This window comes from Heptranchias perlo, chromosome 12, assembly GCF_035084215.1.
Source record: "Heptranchias perlo isolate sHepPer1 chromosome 12, sHepPer1.hap1, whole genome shotgun sequence".
Taxonomy (NCBI): Eukaryota; Metazoa; Chordata; class Chondrichthyes; order Hexanchiformes; family Hexanchidae; genus Heptranchias; species Heptranchias perlo.
In genome coordinates this window covers 4,200,093-4,224,483 of record NC_090336.1, presented here as the reverse complement: position 1 = coordinate 4,224,483, position 24,391 = coordinate 4,200,093, and the positions used below count along the sequence as shown (strand labels likewise).

The 24,391-nt window shown below is 43.6% G+C and overlaps 1 protein-coding gene across 1 annotated transcript; it reads right to left on the bottom strand.

Annotated features, from left to right (window-relative positions):
* Window positions 1–1,288: 1,288 nt before the first annotated feature.
* LOC137328123 (intestinal mucin-like protein) lies at window positions 1,289–22,479 on the bottom strand. Its single transcript, XM_067994302.1, has 10 exons — window positions 22,430–22,479; window positions 22,191–22,300; window positions 19,901–19,932; window positions 19,611–19,788; window positions 4,457–4,561; window positions 4,275–4,315; window positions 3,308–3,430; window positions 3,122–3,220; window positions 1,465–1,593; window positions 1,289–1,336 (listed from the first exon to the last, which is right to left on the bottom strand). Exons 1-10 carry the CDS (start codon window positions 22,477–22,479, stop codon window positions 1,289–1,291), a joined length of 915 nt encoding a protein of 304 aa, XP_067850403.1.
* Window positions 22,480–24,391: the final 1,912 nt, after the last annotated feature.

Genomic DNA, 24,391 nt, shown 5'->3' with positions numbered 1-24,391 from the left:
AGAGGGGAAGATTGGGGTGGGGAGAGGGGAAGATTGGGGTGGGGAGAGGGGAAGATTGGAGGGGGGAGAGGGGAAGATCGGAGGGGGGAGAGGGGAAGATCGGAGGGGGGAGAGGGGAAGATCGGAGGGGGGAGAGGGGAAGATCGCAGGGAAATTGGGGGGAGAGGGGAAGATTGGGGGGCGGAGAGGGGAAGATTGGGGGGGAGAGGGGAAGATTGGGGGGGGAGAGGGGAAGATCGGAGGGGGGAGAGGGGAAGATCGGAGGGGGGAGAGGTGAAGATTGGAGGGACATTGGGGGGAGGGGAAGATTGGGGGGGAGAGGGGAAGATTGGGGGGGAGAGGGGAAGATTGGGGGGGGAGAGGGGAAGATTGGGGGGGAGAGGGAAGATCGGAGGGACATTGGGGGGAGAGGGGAAGATTGGGGAAGATCGGGGTGGGAGAGGGGAAGATCGGAGGGACATTCGGTGGAGAGGTGAACATTGGGGGGGGAGAGGGGAAGATCGGAGGGGGGAGAGGGGAAGATCGGAGGGGGGAGAGGGGAAGATTGGAGGGACATTGGGAGGAGAGGGGAAGATTGGGGAGGGAGAGGGGAAGATTGGGGAGGACATCGAGGGTCTGAAGAGGGGGAAATTAGGGGGATATCGGGGGGGGGAAGAGGGGGAGATTGGAGAGGGAGACATTGGACATTGGCGCAGGGTGGCAAGGTAGGTTGATTTTGTGTTGTAATTTTGAGCAATGGTTTGTTATTTAATTTATTTCGTTTCTTTTTGCCTGATCTTGCCCTTCAGGCCTGGTTTCACCAGGCGTGAATCAGAAGCAGTGGGAAAGCTGGCCAGGTAAGTTAAAAATCGTTCTAACTACCTAATATGTCAAGTAAAGTGTCTTTAGTATCTTAAGAGGTACATTTGCTTCTTTAACTATCATCCCACCGACAATTAAAGCCGATGGGACCTCCGGACTCGGGACGCCCGCACACACACAGGTGCGTCTGTGGGAAACTCGGAAATTAGCGGATTGGAGCCGGCTTCTGAACCCGCTCTGCATTTCTGCAATTTTCACAGCCCCCCGCCCCCAACACACTCACAATTTAAGTTTAAAATTGAGCCCAAAGCTGCTGCTTGTCTTCTGTGTGTTGGATCTAATGTGATTTAGTTTACTTAGTTGTGGACAATCTAACCAATGTCTCACTGCACTTCCACCAGAATTAGCAGCTATCAACTGTTTGAATGAATCATAATTCAGAGCCACAACGACGGTCACAGAGAGATTTCATAATTGTTTAAATATACTACTTACATGTCTGACAACAGCCATCTGAGTCCATGTGTATTGTTCCCTGTCACAGAGAATAACCCATTAGAAACAAACTTATTTGAAATCACAAATCCTCCAAAACCTCTGGTCGTTTAATTTTATAGAACAGATTTTGTTGAAAAAATTAATAAATAATTGTTTTGCACTCACAGGCTCACAGTTATCATGATCCAGATGGGGGCACCATTGATTATAGATGTTTGGAACGAAGTGAGGCCCTATTTTCTCACACTCGTATTTAGTGCAGTTGTTCTTTGAATCTGGTATGATAGCTCCAGGCTGTGCAATAATAGGAAAGGAAAAGTTTTCAATGGCAAATAAAAATTTTGGAGCTTTGGACTCTGACAGTGCATCGATCTTTACTACTATAGCTACTAAAACAACAGCATTTATATCGTGTTTTTAACATAGAAAAATGTCCCAAGGCACTTTAGGAAGATAATCACAGCAACACAAACTCTGCAAGACAAAAACTTGAAATTCACGCTGAACATCAAAGGAGATGATTCATCTTTCCTTTCATACAAGAAACTCTAATACAATGACTGTGAACTCATCCTAAACTGTAAAATCGTGACTTGTTCTAATAATCAAAGCCACAATTATTAATGTACTATGAAAAATTATAAAAACTTTCCACTGTATAACAAGTACCTTTCATCCTGGCCTTCAGATGCTAAATGCCAAGAAGCAAGTTAATTTATTTACCTGAACCATTTAACATATATGTATCATAGTAATTGTATTATACACTCCATCAGTCCATATTGTATCTGTTCTGTGTAACATGTCACAAAATAAAAAGGATTTAAAAAGTCTGAACTAATCCTCATATATAACACACACAGAAAAGGGATGTCGTAATTTGTTAAAGTTTACATTGACTACAAGACTAGTAAAATAGGTGTGAATCTGGATGCTTAAAAGGTTGATTGACTTTATTAAATACATTCTCTAGTTTTACTCAGGGCTTGATACTTCTGGGAGGGGGATTTATATCTGGTCAAGATAGGTTCATTGGAGGCATTTGCTGCTTAATCCAAATGACTTCATTGGTGAGCCCAGAATTTCTTCCCCCAAATCACCAAAGGAATGCGGTAATATGGGCAGACAGGGGGAGAAATTTGGTTTTGCATAGAATTTAGGTGTGGGTTCATAAAAAGCCCACTCACAAATGGACAGGTATATTATGATACCATGTAAATAAAGGAAATACATTATATGGCATAATTCTCACCATTTGTGCCTTAGCAATGCTGGGTACAAGGGACTTCTTTACATGATTCAGGAGGCCACCCGCACTATTTACAGTGCATCTGGAGTGCCCCTTTAGATTGGGCGTGGAAACTTGCTACAGCAACATAAGTGGGATAACTGTACCACCTGATGAATTTCCAAAATTAAGTGCCTTTTTCAAATAGGCTGGTTTCACTCTGCGATCGTTTGCAGTAGAGAAATCAGCCTTTTAAACTGAAATACCCACCCAATGCCCTTAGCAATATTCATTTCTCCAAATCTTTACATAGCATCTTTTCCCACCCCATCAACTTGCTCCTCACTTGATCCAAATGGTGTAAGTTTTTCTTTTTTACAGTTCAGTTCCTTTGGTTAAATCTTCACTTTTTGTTGAACAAAGCCACTTGACAATTTCAAACAAACTTCTTTCTTTTGAGTTATGATACGGTTCATGATGTGGTTCAAGGATGAATCCACTAAATATTTCAAGAATGGCTGAACATCATATTCAAAACTAACCCCTGATGTATGATCATTATGGTGATTTGCTTCCAAAATGTAATATGCATACCTGAAGGATTATTGGTGGCATGTTTGGCATCTCAATTATGCAGTCAACCTGGGTACAATTTCCACAACATTGTCCTTTCACTTCCTTATACTCAAAGCCCTGTGGGGAAACACAGAAAATTGATGATTACTCTCCTTTCACCAACTACAAAGTGAATCTTTAATGATAGGTGGGTCAGATGCTCACCAGTGGACAGTGAGAATCACACTTCATGTTGGTACACTCAATAGTGTTGTGCTTGGTTGATGGATCCACTTTATTGGTACATTTGCAATTCTTACATGGGTCCTGTGGAATAGTCATACCTGGCTGGAAAAAAAATGGTGAAGTTACAATTGAGATGTGTTTTAAAATTGTGCTGGATTTTTTACACATTGGAATGGTCATGACAGTGAAGTTAATTTAGGGTATGGTAGTGTAGTGGTTATGTTATTGGACTAATACTGCAGAGGCCTGGACTAATAAGCCATGGAATATGGGGTCAGATCCCACCATGGCAGTTTAAGAATTTGATTTTTAAAAAAAAATCTGGAGCAAAAAAAAAAGCTGGTATCCATAAAAGTGCTCATGAAGCAATCGGATTGTCGTAAATACCCAATTGGTTCATTAATTGAGGGAAGAAACCCTGTCGCTCTTACCTGATCTGGCCTCATTGTGATTCCAGTTCCACACCAGCGTGGTTGACTTTTAATGACCCTCTGCAGTGTCGTAGCAAACAACTCAGTTGGCCCACCACTACCTTCTCAGGACAACTAGGATGGGCAATAAATGCTGGCCTTACCAGAGATGCTGTGGAGGTTTAGTTTAATCTTGTAGTGCATATCATCGTGCCTTTGCTTGAAATCCATTTGTGCATTACCTTAGCACAGTTATTAACTCATTTATTTGAAATCAAATCCTGTTTTTTTTGTTGTAGTAAATTAATATTGCAATGAAAATAAAAGTGCACTGTTCCAGTTTCACTTGTTACAACATTTTCACATTATTTATTCATTTTGTGCTGTTCTGACTTTAAATGAATTTGTATCTTCAGAGATTCTTGAAGTCAAAATTTGAAGAACAAGATAGAAATACAAAAGCTATACACTGAACAAAATGATTAATAGGTGTGAAACCATAAATCATAATCTCAAAATATCCCAAAGATCTTTACCTTGTACTCAGTATCATTGTACACACACACTGGCTTTGGCTCTGCAAATAGAATAATGTGCCATTAAATTCAATAGGTCATTTACAGCTAAGGTACAGGATGTAAGCTTATTGCTCCAAATTGTTAAGGTGGCAACAGTAAAATATTACCCACCTCGGATTAAAGAGAAATGCAACACTTACCACATATATAATCTGGGCAACATTTGTCTTCATGACTATGGAACACTGGTTCATATCCAGGTTTGCAATCAAATTTCACAGTGGGGCAGTGGATTAGATTACATTCTGAATGAACAAAAATGGACACAGGTTAAAAAGCTTGTAGTTATTCTTTCAGCTCGCTACTAATGATCCTCAGTGAGACTAATGAGAGGTCTCAATGCAGGTTAAATGAAATGTCACTTTCTAATACTGCTGTGAATCATGAACTTATTGTTATAATTCAATGGCGTTACCTGAAGAGCCCAAAAGAATTTAAAGAGCAAGATTTGATAGGCTGCCTCGCAAGGTCTTCTTTGTTCCTTAATGGAAGCATGTCCACGTACCCCAGGAGTAAGCTCAGGTGACAAAGGGAAAAACTAGGCTGCTTTCCCTTAACAAATTTTGATCCAAGTGACATGGTGATTTGGGGATTGTTTATATTCTTGTCCCAAGTGTATAAAAGGCATGTCCCCTGAGGTGATGTCTCAGGTTCTTTTCCCAGAAGAGGCAGAATCCTAACTCTAACAGCCACAAATTAAATACATCAGAAAGACTTAACATTTACAGACTAATTATAGGATGGTTGAGTGGAGTCTTGGTATGTAGAGGATACTGCAATTCAAATTCCAAAGAAGGTCTTACAAACCAGACATTATGACATTCTTCTTCATTGAAGTATCCATTGCAAACTGCAACATACTTCATTAATAGTACCTGTGAAGAGGAGGGTCTCTCGTGGCTGAGATGAGACTTTGTATCCAGACTTACAAGGAAAGAGAATTTATTGACAAATCTAAAGAGTGATGTTTGATAGCTTAAACCTGGTATAATTTTTTTCTTGACAGACCGAGATGAAAGCCAAAGCTAATTGTGTGGGACACCATCAAGAGTGAAAAATAGGAGATAACTAACCAACAGTAATGGTTAGGGAACATCAACCTTAGTAACTTTAATAAATCAATGGTAACTGTAAGATTCTCAAAATTCACAGATTCCCCCAAACACTCAGAGAAAAACCCTAAAGAAATTCACCTTTTCCCTGAGTATGGAAAAACTTTGGCCATTGACCAAAATCCTAAGATGGAAGGATAGGTGAGAGGTCACCAGACGAATTCAACATCACACACAGTGGAATGTGGGAGAATTACTGCTTCAGACATGTCTCTGTTTTAATGCAAAACCTACAGCAGGTGGTCAACACTCACTGCCATTAAAAGAGGCAACTGCTCCAGACATGGTGGGGCCATGTCTTTGTTTTAAAGCAAAACCGATTAACACCTAGGACGTTGGATACAAAAGGAAGCCTGTATACCAGGTGATCAGCAAATCGGAATTAAAACAATGACCCATCCGGAGAAGCAATTGCAACATGATGAGGGATCATCAAAAAGCCATCAAAGATTCTTAAGGACTTTGTAAGAACTGTTTAAACAGACATGAAGTGCTTCTTTTTTAAAGTGACGAAGACCATTGTAAGAGAGGGATATAGAAGTGGAAACTCGAAACCTCTCTCTCTCTGGTTCTTGCTGGCTCTTGTGTTCTGCTAGTCTTGTTCTGCCTGTCTCTGGAAGGAAGAGCAGCTTCCAGCGAACAACAAGGCGAGGGGCAACAGGAAAGCAGTTCGACAGGGAAGGTCAGCAGCTCGAGAAGCAGGCCGACACACAAGAAGAAACCAGAGCAACAGCCTCAGTGACCATCAGACACCTCGCGGCAACAAGGGCCTTACGAAACAACCAACCGAATATTACCACCATCCAACCGGGTAATATTGGACCACCGCGACCAAAGAAAACCAACTCGGGAGAAAACCGAAGATCCGCAAAGTTTCCACTCTACAATCTATTTCCGACTTATCTCTGGGTGAATTACTGTCAAGGATTCGTTTGGTGAGCATTATCTCTGGCCCTTTAGAGTCCAACTTAGCTAGTACAGTGGGATTGGGAGGGGTGAGGTATCTTTCTACTGTAATTTCCCTCGTGTGTGCTGAAGTGTTCCCCATTTTATTAGAGTGTTAAGATTGTTGTGTTGTATTTTCTCTCTTGAATAAAGGTCAAAGTTTCTTGCACCAAAACCAGTTGTCTGCTGCACTTTGTCACAACCCCCAAATAAGTCCAAGGTCTAGAACCCAGGGAGTGGGAGCGATTCGAACCGCTCAGAAGTCAGAGGCGAAGCTGACACACACCACCGCCCCCAACAGTAACCTTTTTAGTTTTTATGCAAGAACTAGACAATGGCTGGGAATTTGCTACAATGGTGTTATTGGCACCGATCACCAGAAGACTATTTTTCACCCCGGTCCTGCAGCCCCGCTCCAAAGCCAGAATTTGCTGGGAAGCTTATTGTCGTGAGCCACAGCGATGATAGTGGTGATCCAAAGAGCTCAGAAGTGGCTTCACCACTCAGAAGTGGGCCTGCTGTATACATGGGTCAGGTTCATTTGGAGACAGCAGCCTTACCGCTCAATGGAGATTTTATCTGTAAGATTAGGTAATTAATGTACAATTATAGCAGATTAGGTATTCTACATACAATCACGTCACGCTTATAAAAATTAGATTAAGCATTAACGTACAATCAGCTTACACTTATAAGAAATATGCAATACTGGGAAAACCATAGAATGGTCAAGTTAGAACCTTCCTATAATGCAGAAGCATCTGGCTAACAAAGGATGCAACAACCTGCTTACGCTGCAGTGTGTTTAAAGCCTGGGAAAGAGGTCTGAACACTGAGAATGTCCAGACCTTGTTAAGTTGAGATAAGGGAGGCCCTGAGCATCCCAAAGTCTTGAGCAAAGTAAGATTCGAGGCAGGCAGCTATGGACAACAAACTCAGGCCATGTGACCAGCAGAATATAAGTATTTGAGTTTAAACAGCTTGAAGTTATAGGGAATAGGACAGGAGGCTGGAAGGCAGTCTGAGGGTTACAATCTCTATCGAAAGCAGAAAACGGTTAATATCGTTTACTTCTTTGTAATACTACTGTTTAAACATTGTGTGTGTTGAGTCTTGGTTGAATTCAATAAAGGTTTATTTGCAACCAATTGGTGTCAAGTCCAAACAGATCTTGCATATCGTTGTTTATAAAACAGAAGAAAACAGTAAAACAGCCAAACAATTCGTGCAGGTTTTAAAACATTTGTACAGTTACCTGAGTCATAAACAGAGGAGTTAGTTTTCTCTTATCTTGTAATTCATTCTCATTGCGTATTCTCACATTTAAGATATGGGGGTTGAGTTTCTGCTTGTTCACGTTGGTTATATCAGGCAGAATCGGCCGAACCAGCACAAAAGATCGGGGAATTTTAAATGGTTCGGAAGGCTCTTCAAATTACATTCATTTTCTTAGGCGCACAAGTACTGGTAGGCACGTTTTCAAAGTTTTCAAAGTTTTTTCATATCAAAAAATATTTAATTTACTAAGAAACTATCTAGTGTACACCAATGAAACTGTTAAATGGGTCAGTATAGTTTTTTTTTAAGTCATTTTCAGTGATTTCAAATCAGGTTATTCACAGGTGGTGGATTGGACACCCTTGTTAAAAATGCTATTTTTGGTGATAAGCCCATTTTCAGCTGTATAAATAAAACTGCACCCAGGTTACCACTCGTAAATACATCAAGGAATACTTTTTAATGGAAAAAAAATAATTACCTTCTATTACACTGCCCGATTGCACTGGCTCATGGAAGATTTTACGTTTGTGATTATGCAAATGAAATTTAGCGGAAACATGAAGTGTAACCCTAACCCTAACTCTAACTCTAACTCTAACCCTAACCCTAACCCTAACTCTAACTCTAACCTAACCAGTGCTAATATCAAGCGCGTTTTGGGTGCAATTTCCTGATAGTGCCCAAAGCGGAAACTCTATTCCATATTTTTAATGCTAATTAGTTTATAATCAGAATGTCACAAAAGGACACCAGTCTGAAAGAAAGACTTGCATTTATATAGCACTTTTCACGACCTCAGGGCGTCCCAAAGCACTTTACAGCCAATGAAGTATTTTTGATTCGTAGTCACTGTTGTGATGTAGGAAACGCAGCAGCCAATTTGCGCACAGCAAGATCCCACAAACAGCAATTTGATAATGACCAGATAATCTGTTTTTAGTGATGTTGGTTGAGGGATAAATATTGGCCAGGCCACCGGGGATAACTCCCCTGCTCTTCTTTGAAATAGTGCCATGGGAACTTTTGCATCCGAAAGACGGCACCTCCAACAATGCAGCATTACCTCAGTACTGCACTGGAGTGTCAGCCTCGATTTTGTGCTCAAGTCTCTGGAGTAGAACTTGAACCCACAACCTGTTGACACAGAGGCGAGAATCACTGTGAACAGTTAGTTGCTGGTTGATACTGGGCTATTCTGGGCTAGAATGGACCAAATGAAGCATCTGAACAAATTTACCCTTGAAATAGAAACATACCAAAGCATTAAACCTGATTTTACTCAAAATTAGAACTGGCACTTCTATTCAAATGAAGGACACCAGTCTGCTAAAACAAGGGGTTCTCATTAGTTGCAAGCACCTTTAACACGTAAAATTGATTGGAAAAATGAATGTCCCGAGGATTCGGAAAATTACCCTAGCATAATCTACCTAAAGACTTTATCGGTTTGAAAGACAATCTACAGAACGTTATAAGAAATTTGTCCGCATTCTGTTCATATTCTAATCTGTTTCAATTCACCATTGTTGGTCCATTTCAGTGAATAAAGATGGAGATTTTAGTATTGAGAACTTTACAATGAAAACATGGCAGGAGGGTCTAACCAGCTTCATTTGAATAGAAGTGCCAGTTCTGATTTTGAGCAAGATCGGGTTTAATGATTTGAGACGTTTCCATTTTAAGGGTAAGTTTGTTCATATGCTTCATTTGGTCCTATTCTAGCACAGAATAGCCCAGTATCAACCAGTGCACAAATAAATGGAGGATATGGTGAGGATTTCACCAACAACTAACTGTCAGCAGTGACTCTCGTCTCTGAGTCAGAAAGTCGTGGGTTCAAGTCCCACTCCATAGACTTGAGCACAAAATCTAGGCTGACGCTTCAATGCAGTACTGAGGGGGTGCTGCACTGTCAGAGGTGCCCAAATGGAAAGATTTTGAAGGGTGTGAAGCAACAGAGAGATCGAGAGGTTCAAAACACAACATTAGGGCTCATGGGATTGGGGGTAATATATTAGCGTGGATTGAGGATTGGTTAATGGTCAGAAAACAGAGAGTAGGAATAAATGGGTCATTTTCTGGTTAGCAGGTTGTTACTAGTGGGGTGCGCTAGGATCAGCGCTTGGACTTCAGCTGTTTACAATATATATCAATAAGAACATAAGAACTAGGTGCAGGAGTAGGCCATCCGGCCCCTTGAGTCTGCTCCGCCATTCAATAAGATCATGGCTGATCTTTTACCTCAACTCCACTTTCCTGCCCTATCCCCATATCCCTTGATTCCCTTAGTGTCCAAACATCCATCAATCTCAGTCTTGAATATACTCAATGACTGAGCATCCACAACCCTCAAGGGTAGAGAATTCCAAAGATTCACAACCCTCTTGGTGAAGAAATTTTTCCTCATCTCGGTCCTAAATGGCCGACCCCTTATTCTGAGACTATGCCCCCTAGTTCTAGACTCTCCAGACAGGGGAGACAGCCTCTCAGCATCTACCCTGTCAAGCCCTCTCAGAATCTTATACGTTTCAATGAGATGACCTCTCATTCTTCTAAACTCCAGAGAATATAGGCCCATTCTACTCAATCTCTCCTCATAGGACAACCCTCTCATCCCAGGAATAAAATTTTAGAATCATAGAATGGTTTCAACACAGAAGGAGGCCATTCAGCCTGTCGAGCCTGTGCTGGGTCTCTGCAAGAGCAATCCAGCTAGTCCAACTCCCCCGCCCTTTCCCTGTAGCCCTGCAAATATTTTCCTTTCAAGTGCTTATCCAGTTCCCTTTTGAAGGCCGTGATTCAATCTGCCTCCACCACCCCCTCGGGCAGTGCATTCCAGATCATAACCACTCGCTGTGTAAAAAAGTTTTTCCTCATGTCACCTTTGGTTCTTTTGCCAATCGCCTTAAATCTGTGTCCTTTGATTCTTGACCCTTCCACCAATGGGAACAGTTTCTCTCTATCTACTCTGTCCAGACCTTTCATGATTTTGAAAAAGTTATCAAATCTCCTCTTAACCTTCTCTGCTCCAAGGAGAACAACCCCAGCTTCTCCAGTCTATCCACGTAATTAAAGTCCCTCATCCCTTGAAACATTCCAGTAAATCTTTTCTGCACCCTCTCTAAGGCCTTCACATCTTTCCTAAAGTGCGGTGCCCAGAATCGGACACAAGGGGCACGATTTTAAAGAAAATCTGCAGGTGCGTTGGGGGCGGGGTGACAAAGAAAATAATTTTTTTTTGGACCGGGCAGAAATCCCGGCTCCAACCCGCCGAAGAACGCGCACGAATCAGAGTCATGTGGGTGCAGGCGCTGTTCCCGAACCCGGTAGTCCCGCCAGCAATTAAAGCCGTCAGGATGATATATAAAGCAGTAAATCAAGTAACTAAAGTACTTGAAATGTCCATAAATCCAATTAACAATGAAGGCAAGGGATTTTAACGCTGCCTCAGTGCGTTTCCCGTGCTGTGTGAAACATGCCATGGGAAAGTAGTTGTGTTTCAGCTGGCAGCCATTTGGACATTTAAATCTCTGTTTGAGAGATGGGGATAAAAGGTGAGTTATTGCAGCAGGGCACTCAGTTCTCTCAGACAAACTTTTAGCTGGGAGATCTTCGTGTTTAGACTGAAAATTCTTGGTTTCCACTCAGAATTGTTCTGTTTACACATATTTACCAACTTTTTGGACCCCCTCAAACTGACACCATCAGAATGGGGGCCCGATGGCTGCATTCACCAGTACATCCGAGGATGAGGAACATCACCATCTTCGCCAGGCACGGCGTGCATTTCCACCACTTGTAGCTCCACAACACAGTGCTGCGCCACAGGCACCTGTACAAGAGCACAGAGGGGAACAACAGACGGGCAACGGCGCAGGAGGCACTACCCTCGCCACAGGGTCTACAGACCGAGGCTGAGCTTCCTGGACCTCCCTGAGGAGCAGTGCATACGGAGGCTCAGAGTGAGTCGCCAGGTGGTCGCAGACATCTGCAGCCTCCTTCATGCCGAGCAGCTCCCGGCTGGGCCCGGCAGCATCTCATTACCCGTCGCTGTTAAAGTGATTACTGCCCTCAACTTCTTTGCCTCCGGATCATTCCAGGGTGCCACCAGTGACATCGCCGGGGTCTCTCAGTCGTCTGCCCACAAGTGCATAAGACAGGTCACCGATGGCTTGTTTCGCAGAACCTCGCAATTCATCAACTTCCCCATGGACAACCTCAGCCAGACGGAGAGGGCAGCGGGATTCCCCTCTGTGGCTGGCTTCCCACGGGTGCAGGGTGCAATTGATTGCATGCAGATAGAAATCCGAGCACCTCCATATGAGCCAGGAATGTTCATCGACAGAAAGGGTTATCTCTCGATCAACGCTCAGCTCGTTTGTGACCACTGCAAAAGATTTCTTCACGTGTGCGCCAGATTCCTTGGCAGCTGCCATGATTCGTTCATTCTGAGGGAATCCAACATCCTGGGCCTCTTCCACGCACTGAACACTCTTAAAGGCTGGCACCTCAGGGTCAAGCGATACCCCCTGCACATGTGGCTCGTGACACCTCTGAGGAACCCCATCAGTGAGGAACAGCACCAATACAACGACAGCCACATCGCCACCAGGTCTATAATTGAACATGGTATTGGACTGCTGAAGATGCAATTTCGGTGCCTCGATCATTGTGCGGGAACACTTCAATACGCACCATCGAGGGTGAGTTACATTATAGTTGTGTGTTGTGTCCTGCACAAGATGGCGCAAAGGAGAGGAGTACCGGTTGATCAGGCCCCATGCCCTCATCCACCATCCACATCTGCAGTGAACATTGAGGAGGAGCAACAGCAGCAGGAGGAGGAGGAGGATGACGAACCCTTAGGCAGCGAAGCGGCTCACCTGGCTGCTCATGAGGCCAGGGAGTCACTCATACGTGAATGCTTCTCATAAGATCACAAAGTGAGACTAGTCCAGTCCTCATACCATCTGGAAAGAGCAGCGTCAACACCAGTCCCCTTGCACCCCGCTCCCCACCTCTGCCTGCACAAAACAGTCCAGGAACTACACATTCACCCACTGTAAAGTGACCCACTGGGTGGCATCAAGTGTCGCCGTTCATGATGAAGCACATGAAAGGGCTCTATCACAAAAGGCAGTCAAGAAATGGGCAAGACGTGGCAGTAGTGGTGAGAATGATAATATTTAATGTGACTTTAACAAAAACCAAATATAAATGAAAAACATGACAGTCTGTCAGACACCCTTGTGCATTCCCTTTGTGATCACAAAGCCTTAGCTTCCTACTACTTCTACGTGGTGCATCTCCTGTTGTTGCCACAGAGGTAGTGGCAGGTTGCTCATCTCCATGCCCGGTCTGCTTAGATACTTTCGACCTACACCGTCTGGGGTTTGGAGCCCATGAAGACCCCACCAAAGATTGCTCCACCTGCACCTGTGCAGGGGCAGACTCGGCCACCTGGAGAGGAGGCAGCATTGCGGGTACTGGTCGAGAGAGGGGGAATGGGTGAGACATGGGAGCGCTTTGAGTGGCATCCCCACTTCCATGTCCCCTTTCACCATCATCCCTCTCGTGGCCCAGGCCCACATCACTCCTACCACCCTGCTGGAGAACAGTTTGGAGGACATGATGCCTTGGAAGCCCAGTTGTAAAGTTTCTGTCTGCCTGTTTAAGGCGGCAGAACGTTGTTCACCCCGAGTCCGAATGGCCATTGTCAGGGCCTGAATGGACTCATTTGTGAGGTGTGCTTGAAGCTCAATGGAGGCTAACCTTCCCTCCATCGCAGACATTTCTACAGTTAAGTACAACACTATCTCAGACAGTTCCTCATGTCCCTGTGACAGTATCTCAGACAGTTCCTCATGTCCCTGTGACAGTATCTCAGACAGTTCCTCATGTCCCTGTGACAGTATCTCAGACAGTTCCTCATGTCCCTGTGACAGTATCTCAGACAGTTCCTCATGTCTCTGTGACAGTATCTCAGACAGTTCCTCATGTCCCTGTGACAGTATCTCAGACAGTTCCTCATGTCTCTGTGACAGTATCTCAGACAGTTCCTCATGTCCCTGTGACAGTATCTCAGAGATTCCCTCCTGTACCTGTGCCACCATTTCACTAATGCAGGAGTTGGACTCCTCCATTCTCTGTGCTATTGTGGAGAGTGTGCATGGCACCTGATCCAGCACCTCGCAAATGTGCTGCTGTCCCTCAATCATTCTCCTTCTAGAGGATGACCTCCGGGGTTTAGCATCTGTGTCCAGCTGAGCAGAGCCTGGAGAGGAGTGCTCCCACCGACGGAGACTCTCCACAGTTGCCACATTGTCTGCTCATGCTCACTTGTGTGTGGTCACTCACCAGGTGTGAGCATCTGCGCTGGTGGGTGGCTCACTAAGCTGTGACGGTGCACCCTCAGAGGTCGGGAGCTCCTCTGAGGAATCACCCTCTCTGACACTGTGGTCATTGAAGGTCCTGTAAGAGAACAGAAGGCAATATTAAGCATCATCACAGATGTGTCATGTTGCGATGAGCATACTGAGGTGTTCAACATGCCAAGCGTTGTTAACATCAGTTCATGTTGTATGTGAGGAATGTTAAAGTTGTGTCACCAGACGTTTGTGGGGTGCCAATCTCGGCATCCCCGACGGACAGGCACTCGAGGATGTGGCTGATCTGCAGGGCCTCCTCCTCTGCCTCTATGAGGACCACTATTTGTTGTGGCCCCCCTCCAGTCCTCGCCCTCTTGCGTGCATTTTGCGCTCTCTTCTAGAAGGGGAGAAAGTACAGACATGTGAGTGAGTGATGGTGAAGTAGTCAGCCGATGAATGCATTGCTTTGGGTGAGACTGACCGTGAAAGAGGTGCATCAGAGGGTGAGTATCAGATAGAGACATCACATTGGATCAGGATTGGGGTGAGTGGTAGTTGTGAAGTTACAAATGGGGAGTTGTGGAAGTGCTTAAGAAGTGCAGGTAAGTTGACGATGAGCCTTCAGTGAGTGTGAGGAGTAATGTGATGGAGTAGTCTTGTCAGTGCAGAATGATGGGTGGGGTGGAGTGGGGGGTGATGGCGATGTGGACCATGGAATACAGGAGAATCAGTAAGTATACTCACTTTTGCTGACCTAGTTAGGTCATTGAAACGCAACCTGCACTGGACCCAAGTGTGGGAGATGTTGCTCCTGCTGGTGACCTCCTCTGCCACCTTGAGCCAGGCCTTCTTGGTGTCGGCCGGCTAAAATAGTTCCCTCCTCCTCCTCCTCACCCCAGCCAGTAGCAGCTGAAGTGAGGCATCGCTGAATCTTGGAGCAGTCTTGCCCCTGTGCTGCTCCGTTGGTTCTTCTTGCTCTTTGCTCCAGCAAAATCCATTGGAGCAATGGCCCTTTAAATCTAGACGCTCCAGCTGACAGCCTATCATGTGGGTGCGCAGTCCGCCCACTGCGCAGCTTTCGGACGGCAAACCCGGAAACAAGGTTAATGGCCACCGATCAACTTGCGATTGCGTGGAGAATGGTAATTTTTTTATTAGTCGTGTTTGCTGCGTGTCCATTGACCCCACCGCTGCCATCCTGCCGCCCTTTTACAATTGGACACAATACTCCAGTTGTGGCCGAACCAGTGTTTTATAAAGGTTCAACATAACTTCCTTGCTTTTGTACTCCATGCCTCTATTTATAATGCCCAGGATCCCGTATGCTTTTTGAACTGCTTTCTGAATCTACCCTGCCACCCTCAAAGATTTGTGCACATATACCCCCAGGTCTCTTTATTCTTGCACCCCCTTTTGATTTAGTTTATATCGCCTCTCCTCATTCTTCCTACCAAAATGTATCACTTCGCACTTCTCTGCGTTAAATTGCATCTGCCCATTCCACCAGCCTGACTATGTCCTCTTGAAGTCTATCACTATCCTCCTCACTGTTCACTACACTTCCAAGTTTTGTGTCATCTGCAAATTTGGAAATTGTGCTCCGTACACCCAAGTCCAAGTCATTAATATATATCATGAAAAGCAGTGGTCCCAGCACTGACCCCTGGGGAACACCACTGTACACCTCCCTCCAGTCCGAAAAACAACCGTTTACTACTACGTGCTGTTTCCTATTACTTAGCCAATTTCGTATCCATGCTGCCACTGCCCCTTTTATTCCATGGGCTTCAACTTTGCTGACAAGCTGATGATATGGCACTTTATCAAACACCTTTTGGTAGTCCATATACACCACATCAACCGCATTGTCTTCATCAAGTCTCATCAAAAAACTCAATCAAGTTAGTTAAACACGATTTGCCTTTAACAAATCCATGCTGGCTTTCCCTAATCAATCCAGACTTGTCCAATTGACTGTTAATTTTGTCCCAGATTATTATTTCTAAAAGTTTCCCTACCACCGAGGTTAAACTGACTGGCCTGTAGTTGCTGGGTTTATCCTTACACCCTTTTTTGAACAAGGGTGTAATATTTGCAATGCTCCAATCCTCTGGCACCACCCCCGTATCTAAGGATGATTGGAAGATTATGGCCAGTACCTCCGCAATTTCCACCCTTACTTCCCTCAGCAACCTCGGAAGCATCCCATCCAGATCGACTGTACAGCCAGTCTTTCTAGTACCTCCTCTTTATTAATCTAGTGAACCTTCGTTGCACCCCCTCTAAGGCAAGTATATCGTTCCTCAGGTAAGGAGACCAAAACTGTACACAGTACTCCAGGTGAGGTCCCACCAGAGCCCTGTACAATTGCAGCTAGACCTCCTTACTCTTGTACTCCAACCCCCTTGCAATAAAAGCTAACATACCATTTGCCTTTGCAGCCTCTTTACGTCCTCCTCACAGCTTACTTTCCCACCTAGCTTTGTATTGTCAGCAAATTTGGATACATTACACTCCGTCCCCTCATCTAGGTCATTGGTATATATTGTAAACAGCTGAGGCCCAAGCACTGATCCCCACTAGTCACAACCTGGCAATCCGAAAATGACCCACTTATTCCAACTCTCTGTTTTCTGTCTGTTAACCAATCCTTAATCCATGCTAATATATTACCCCCAATCCCATGAGCCCTAATCTTGTGCAACAACCTCTTGTGTGGCAGCTTATCGAATGCCTTTTGAAAATCCAAATATATGACATCTACTGGCTCCCCCTTTATCTACCCTGCTAGCTACATCCTCAAAAAACACAATTTCCCTTTCATAAAATCTTGTTGACCCTGCCTAATTAAATTATGATTTTCTAAGTGCCCTGTTACCACAATTCTAGCATTTTTCCTACTACTGATGTCAGGCTAACTAGCCTGTAGTTCCCTGTTTTCTCTCTCCGTCCTTTCTTGAATTGCGGGGTTACATTTGCTACCTTCCAATTCACTGGGACCATACTATAAATCTAAGGAATTTTGGAAGATCACAACCAATGCATCCACTATCTCTGCAGCCACCTCTTTTAAAACCCTAGGATATAGGCCATCAGGTCCAAGGGATTTGTCGGCTTTTAGTCCCATTAATGACTTAGATGAAGGGACCGAGTGTAATGTATTCAAGTTTTCTGACAATACAAAGCTAGGTGGGAAAGTTAGCTGTGAGGAGGACACAAACAGGCTGCAAAGGGATATAGACAGGTTAAGTGAGTGGGTGAGAAGGTGGCAGATGGAGTATGATATGGGGAAATGTGAAATTATCCACTTTGGTAGGAAGAATAGAAAAGCAGAATATTTTTTAAAAGGTGAGAGACAAGAAATGTTTGTGTTCAGAGAGATTTGGGTGTCCTCATACAAGAAACACAAAAAGTTAACATGCAGGTACAGCAAGCAATTAGGAAGGCCTTTATTGCAAGGGGGTTGGAGTACAGAGTAAGGAGAATCTTGCTGCAATTGCACCTGGAGTACTGTGTACAGTTTTGGTCTCTTTATCTAAAGAAGGATATACCTGCCTAAGAGGGGGTGCAACAAAGGTTCACTAGATTGATTCCTGGGATGAGGAGAGATTGAGTAGAATGGGCTTATATTCTCTGGAGTTTAGAAGAATGAGAGGTGATCTCATTGAAACATGTAACATTCTTAGGGGGCTTGACAGGGGAGATGCCGAGAGGCTATTTCCCTGGCTGGAGAGTCTAGAACTAGGGCTCATAGTCTCAGGACAAGCGGTCAGCCATTTAGACCGAGATGAGGAAAAATTTCTTCACTCAGAGGGTTGTGAATCTTTGGAATTCTCTACCCGAGGGGGCTGTGGATGCTCAGTTGTTGAGTATATTCAAGACTGAGATCAATACATTTTTGGAGGATAAGGGAATCAAGGGATATGGGGATAGGGCAAGAAAGTGGAGTTGATTTAGAAGATCAGCCATAATCTGATTGAATGGTGGAGCCAGTTTGAGGGGCCGTATGGCCTACTCCTGCTCCTATTTCTTATGTTCTTATATTCTATTATATAATTCCCTGAAAATGCAAATGTAGGTCGATTAAACCATAAAAAACCTTAATAGGATTTTGGGTTTTATAGATAGGGGCATAGAGTACAAGAGTAAGGTAATGCTGAATTTCAACAAAACAATGAGTCGGCCAGGACTGAGTGCAATTTAGGCCTTGCTATTGTAGAAAGGACATTAAACTCAGAGGTACAGCATAGATTTACCAGAATGATGCTATGGATGGAATACTACAGTTCTGAGTAGAGATTTGAAATATTATCACTGGAGCATGCCAGGACGTTTAAAAAGAGTTTTTTTTTGAAATGAAGAGTTTTGACAGTCTCTCTATTTCTCTCTGGCTGGAGAATCAGTGAAAAGGTCAGCAGTTTAAAATTATGATTAAGTAAATGAGGAGGGAGATTAGGAGAAAGGAAGTAGGTAGAGGCAGAGACCATTGCATCTTTTAAGGGAAATTGTATAAATATTTGAAGCAGATGAAGATACAGGGTTATAGGGCGAGAGCAGGGTAGTGGGGTTGGTTTTGGACTGCTCTAGCAAAGAGCTGGCCCAGACACAATCAGCTGAATGGTCTCCTGTGTTGGAAACTTCCAGGATTCTATGGGAGGACGTTATCAGGGTTGATATAGTGAGGCCAGATTATCTGTTTTGATTTGATGATTGTATGAACACATAAAGCTGGTGAGCCAATCATAGAATCCTACAGCACAGAAGGAGGCCATTCATTAAAGTGTGATCACCTGTCATTAAGTACTTTCACGCATCCTGCTGCCTCCAGTCATCCTTCGTGGTTCTCTAGACCTCCTGAGATTGCGATCATTTCAATCCTAATCCTGAGACGAGACTGCTGCATACTTCAGCCCCATTCAGCTCTCCATAACTGAAGAGCATTTGCTGTCATGTCTTAACTCTTACCCTATCTCTGTCTTTCTCTCACAGGCAGGTTGTCAGTCATTTCCTGTTTGGATCATTACCATGGTGTGAGTAAGTGCACTGGGCCATTAAGACAGAGCGGGAAGTGGAGAGGTGGAGGATGAAGATTCCCTCCGTGCTTTAAAAAAAATTCTTGGTTACACCGGCCAACGTACACAGTGGGCAAATTGTGTTGACACCAACGCACTTGCTATAAGCGGTGGGGACTGTAATATATATCAAAAAGAGCAGTGGTCCTAATACCGACCCTGGGGGACACCATTGCATGCTTCCCTCGAGTCTGAAAAATAACCGTCACCAATGCTCTGCTTTCTGTCAATACAGATTTTCTGACAAGATAAGTTGACCCACTCTCGGTGATAATAACGTGTAATTGACAGTCCAATTGTGGGGCAAGTAAAATGTTTGTCTTATTCTTTATTTTTTTCTAAAATACTGAAGAGGGTTTGCTGAGGTTTGCTCCTTTTAGAAGGCCCTGTTGCAGGTTGTACCATTATCATATTGTTGTGCATATTTGGTGTAGTTTTTGGAGACTGGAATATCTTATGTCTGAACTGCACAGTGAAATATTCATACACAGCGGAATGTACAACATGTTTACTTACCGCACATGGTTTCTGTACAACAATGGTCATGTTGGCTTCTTTGAACAACTGGCACAAAACCTTGGCCGTTGCATACTTTTGCTGGCGATGGAGGGCATTTGTGGGCTTTGCAGACAACGTTCATTGTTGCATTATTGCAGAAACAGTCCTGACAATTGCTTTGCCATGTTTCACCAATCTGTCACAAATGCACAAAGTCATGCTAGGAGGTCTATAAGCAGCGTAAAACTGAAATTAATAACAGATAAGTGTAGAAACAGATATAATCTGTTTATCTAAAGAACATGTACCTGTCTTGGTTTTCCATCAGGTCCTATGCACTCTATTGGATATAAAAAAAAAATCACAATTAGTGCTTTATAAACTGAAATAAAAACAGACAATGCTGGAAATACACAGCAAGTCAGGCAGCATCTGTGGAGAAAGAAACAGAGTAAACGTCCTCCGCCATTTCCGCCATCTCCAGCGTGATGCCACCACCAAACACATTTTCCCCTCCCCTCCCCTTCCAGCATTCCAAAGGGACCATTCCCTCTGCGACACCCTGACCCACTCTTCCATCACCCCAAACACCCGCTTTCCTCCCCACGGCACCTTCTCTTGTGAGCACAGGAGATGTGACACCTGTCCTTTCACCTCCCCCCTTCCCATCGCCCAGGGCCCCAAACACTCCTTCCAGGTGAAACAGTGATTTACCTGTATTCCTTTCAATTTATTATACTGTATCCACTGCTCACGATGCGGTCTCCTCTACACTGGAGAGACCAAACACAGATTGGTTGATCGCTTTGCTGAACACCTCCGCTCTGTCCGCAAGCGTGACCCTGACCTGCCGGTCACTTGCCATTTTAATTCCCCATCCCAATCCCACTCTGACCTTTCTGTCCTCGGCCTCCTACACTGTTCCAGTGAAGCTCAATGAAAACTCGAGGGACGGCACCTCATCTTTCAATTAGGCACTTTACAACCTTCCCGACTCAACACTGATTTCAATAACTTCAGATCATAACCACTGCTCCCATTCTTTCGGACAGCAGGTGCTGGTAATGGTTCTGCTGTTGCCATTCTGGACCCATCTTTTGTTTCTTTACTTGTCCCATTCCCACCCTCCTTGCCTCGCACCATCATCCCTTTTGTCATTTAATCACTCCCACCCTCCACCCTATCGGAGACCTTCTCCTTTGTTCTATCCTCCTCCCCCCTCCACTTTCCCTGGCTCTGTACTTGCTTAAAAACTGCTAAATCTTCAACTTCTTCCAGTTCTGATGAAAGGACATCGACCTGAAATGTTGGGCCAGAATTTGTACAGATCGCTGCAGCAACTGCGAAATAAATTTACGAATGTACTCACTGCGGGCTCTGCACGATTTTCAACTTTTAAAGAGTTGTGTGCTATCAACCTAGCCTCTGAACAGGGTAGGTTGATTCACATTGAAATGTCTGTGTGAAAACAGGCCCACAAAATCTGTCAGGAAGAGAAATCACGCCCACAAGCAGGCAAGCAGACTTCATTCATTTAAAGTTAGTTTTCTGGGATGTCATTGTAAACAAAAAAATAATACTTTAAAAAAAGCCAAAGAAATAATTAAATTAAATTAAAGAGACAGATGGCAAAAGTAAAAAAAAATAATTTTAAATTTAAACATTTTTTTTTAATGACCAAAAACTATTGAAATAAAAAGTAATATGAGACTCCACATTTTTAAAATTTAATTTTTAGTTGTTTGGCAGTCGTGCTTTTAAAACTTAGTTTAGACCTGGTATTTTTCAGCGTACCTGTTTGGTGTTGTGATTAGTTACTTTCCAGCTGGGCAGATGAGCAAGTTTGTAATTTTTCAGTGATCTCAATGATTGCAGCGTGCGATGGCTCTTTAATTCACAGCTGTCAAATCACCGGCGAACCAATAGGAGCAAGTTGATGCATTTTAGTGCACACGTGCAAACACGGGAACTTGCTCCTTCGATTCACCACAGAAAACGGAGAGTGCTGTTCAGCTCCTTCGTTATTTCAGGAGCAAATTCTGCCCCATTAACTCTGTTTCTCTCTCCACAGATGCTGCCTGACTTGCTGAGTATTCTCAGCATTTTCTGTCCTTATTTCAGATTTCCAGCATCTGCAGTATTTTGCTTTTTATAAAATGATACTGCACCAAAATGCATTAAAAGCTAAATAATCAACAGAGATAAAGAAAACATAAAATTCAGGCAAAGAGAAGTGAAGGAAGAGAATAAATGATTGCTGATCCGGAGACATAACACTGACTTCGATAGTCAACCAGTAATACTCATGACTATCAGACAAAATCACCACATGATTGAAATGTACTTCCTTTGATTATTTTCTCCAATTTTCTTCTATCCTTATATATTACCGGTCTCTCATCACCCCCAGCATGCAGAATTCCATCTGCAGTTCTCAGAAGCAAATAAAATCCCTCCCCCATTGCTGTAGCAAACAAGTTCGAGCTACAGGAATTCCACAGATGAACTATGTGGACTTCTGCACAGTATTTGACTCCTGGAGCTTGGCAGTGACCCTACTACATACTGTAGACATTGTTACTAAAGAAATATGCTTACCACAGATGTCTACGCAGATGTCTAATGGTGCAAAAAGGAACTTTCCATCTGGGCAGAAACAACCTTCATTATGATCACTCTTGTCACTAGGTACATTCCTGTCAGTGTACCTAATCATTAAAGAAAGAGTATTAATTATGTACAGCAAACAGGGGAGTGAGAGAGAGAGAGAGAATGAAAGAAAAAGAGCATTTCAATTGTTGTCATTGAGAATGGTTTGCTCAATATGTACAACAAACCTTGAACTACAAGTAGGCTGTTCTTTTGGCTCACACGATTTATACTCCATCGTTGCAGGGCAGTGATATACTGTTTGAATTAAATTGAATAAAACAACATGAGAAAGTGAGCAAGTAACCTAAATCTGTACAAGCGTTTACTGTTTGTGTTTATATTTGATATGTTGCATACTTATGCGTGTTTGAAAAAGTCCAGATTCATATCAAGACAGATTTAATTACTTACGACATGATCCATTGGTATGTTCTCGCCAGTTGACACAGATACCTCCTTCAGATTTGCATATCTTAGCATAGATTGCTAAACTGGAACATATTATTATGTCATTCCTCATGTGACATCCATCGTGGACACATGCTTCATAATATGGGCCTGGAGGAACTACGTCATGGCATTTCGAAAAGGCACTGAGGAAACAAAGCTTATGTTACAGATTCAAACAGTTCTGAGTTGAGCTGTCTCACTTCCTGTGCAGTTGGCTGACCTTGTTAACCTATGCTGCCATTCTTTTGATGCTGGGGTGGAACTACTCCATTTTTTCTTTTCTCCTTCCTGTTTGATTTGCCTCTCCTCTCCCCAAAGGCCGACCAAATCAAGCCATAGGTAATTATGAGTAGAGATTTTAGTAATCTCTCAGTATATTTTTATTCTATTTTTCATTAGTGTCATTGCATCTATTAAGCTGTTTATATATTCGGTGCAAATTGATTCCTTGGCCTCGTATGTCATAGGACGCCAGTTTACATATTACAAATGGTCTCCTACCTGGAACAGGCAGGCTCTCCAGTTGTCCAACTCAGGAGCCTACCCAAGTTGGCGGTGGCCAGAACCTCACGGTAAGTGACCCTATACCATCTTCAGACTGTTACTGCCCCGTTTACACCAGGCGGAGCCCTTAAAATCAGTTCCATTCGCTTACTGGCCACACTTAAAATCCACACTACAGACATGCTTAAACTCCACACGACACACACCCTGAAAACCCACACTTCACTCCCACTCTTACAGCCCACACTATACACATTTACAACTCACACAATGCACACACATTTAAAGCCCACACTACACACACACTTAAAGCCCACACTACACACACTTAAAGCCCACATTATACACACTTAAAGCCCACACTACACACACATTTAAAGCCCACACTACACACACACTTAAAGCCCACATTATACACACTTAAAGCCCACACTACACACACTTAAAGCCCACACTACACACACTTAAAGCCCACACTATACACACACATTTAAAGCCCACACTACACACACACTTAAAGCCCACATTATACACACTGAAAGCCCACACTACACACACTTAAAGCCCACACTATACACACACTTAAAGCCCACATTACACACACACTTAAAGCCCACACTACACACACTTAAAGCCCACATTATACACACTTAAAGCCCACACTGTACACACACTTAAAGCCCACACCACACACACACTTAAAGCCCACATTACACACACACTTAAAGCCCACATTATACACTCTTAAAGCCCACACTACACACACTTAAAGCCCACACTACACACACAATTAAAGCCCACATTACACACACACTTAAAGCCCACATTATACACACTTAAAGCCCACACTACACACACACTGAAAGCCCACACTATACACACACTTAAAGCCCACATTACACACACACTTAAAGCCCACACTACACACACTTAAAGCCCACACTACACACACACTTAAAGCCCACACTACACACACTTAAAGCCCACACTACACACACTTAAAGCCCACACTACACACACACTTAAAGCCCACATTATACACACTCTTAAAGCCCACACTACACACACACTTAAAGCCCACATTACACACACACTTAAAGCCCACATTATACACACTTAAAGCCCACATTATACACACTTAAAGCCCACACTACACACACACTGAAAGCCCACATTATACACACTTAAAGCCC

Coding starts and splice junctions, on each gene's coding strand:
- LOC137328123 (XM_067994302.1), bottom strand. CDS start 22,479: ATGGAGTATAAATCGTGTGAGCCAAAAGAACAGCCTACTTGTAGTTCA. Junction 4,562..19,610: donor TTGTACAGAAACCATGTGCG/GTAAGTAAACAT, acceptor TTGTTCATTCAG/AATGTAATCTAATCCACTGC. Junction 3,431..4,274: donor ACAATGATACTGAGTACAAG/GTAAAGATCTTT, acceptor TTTTTTTTCCAG/CCAGGTATGACTATTCCACA.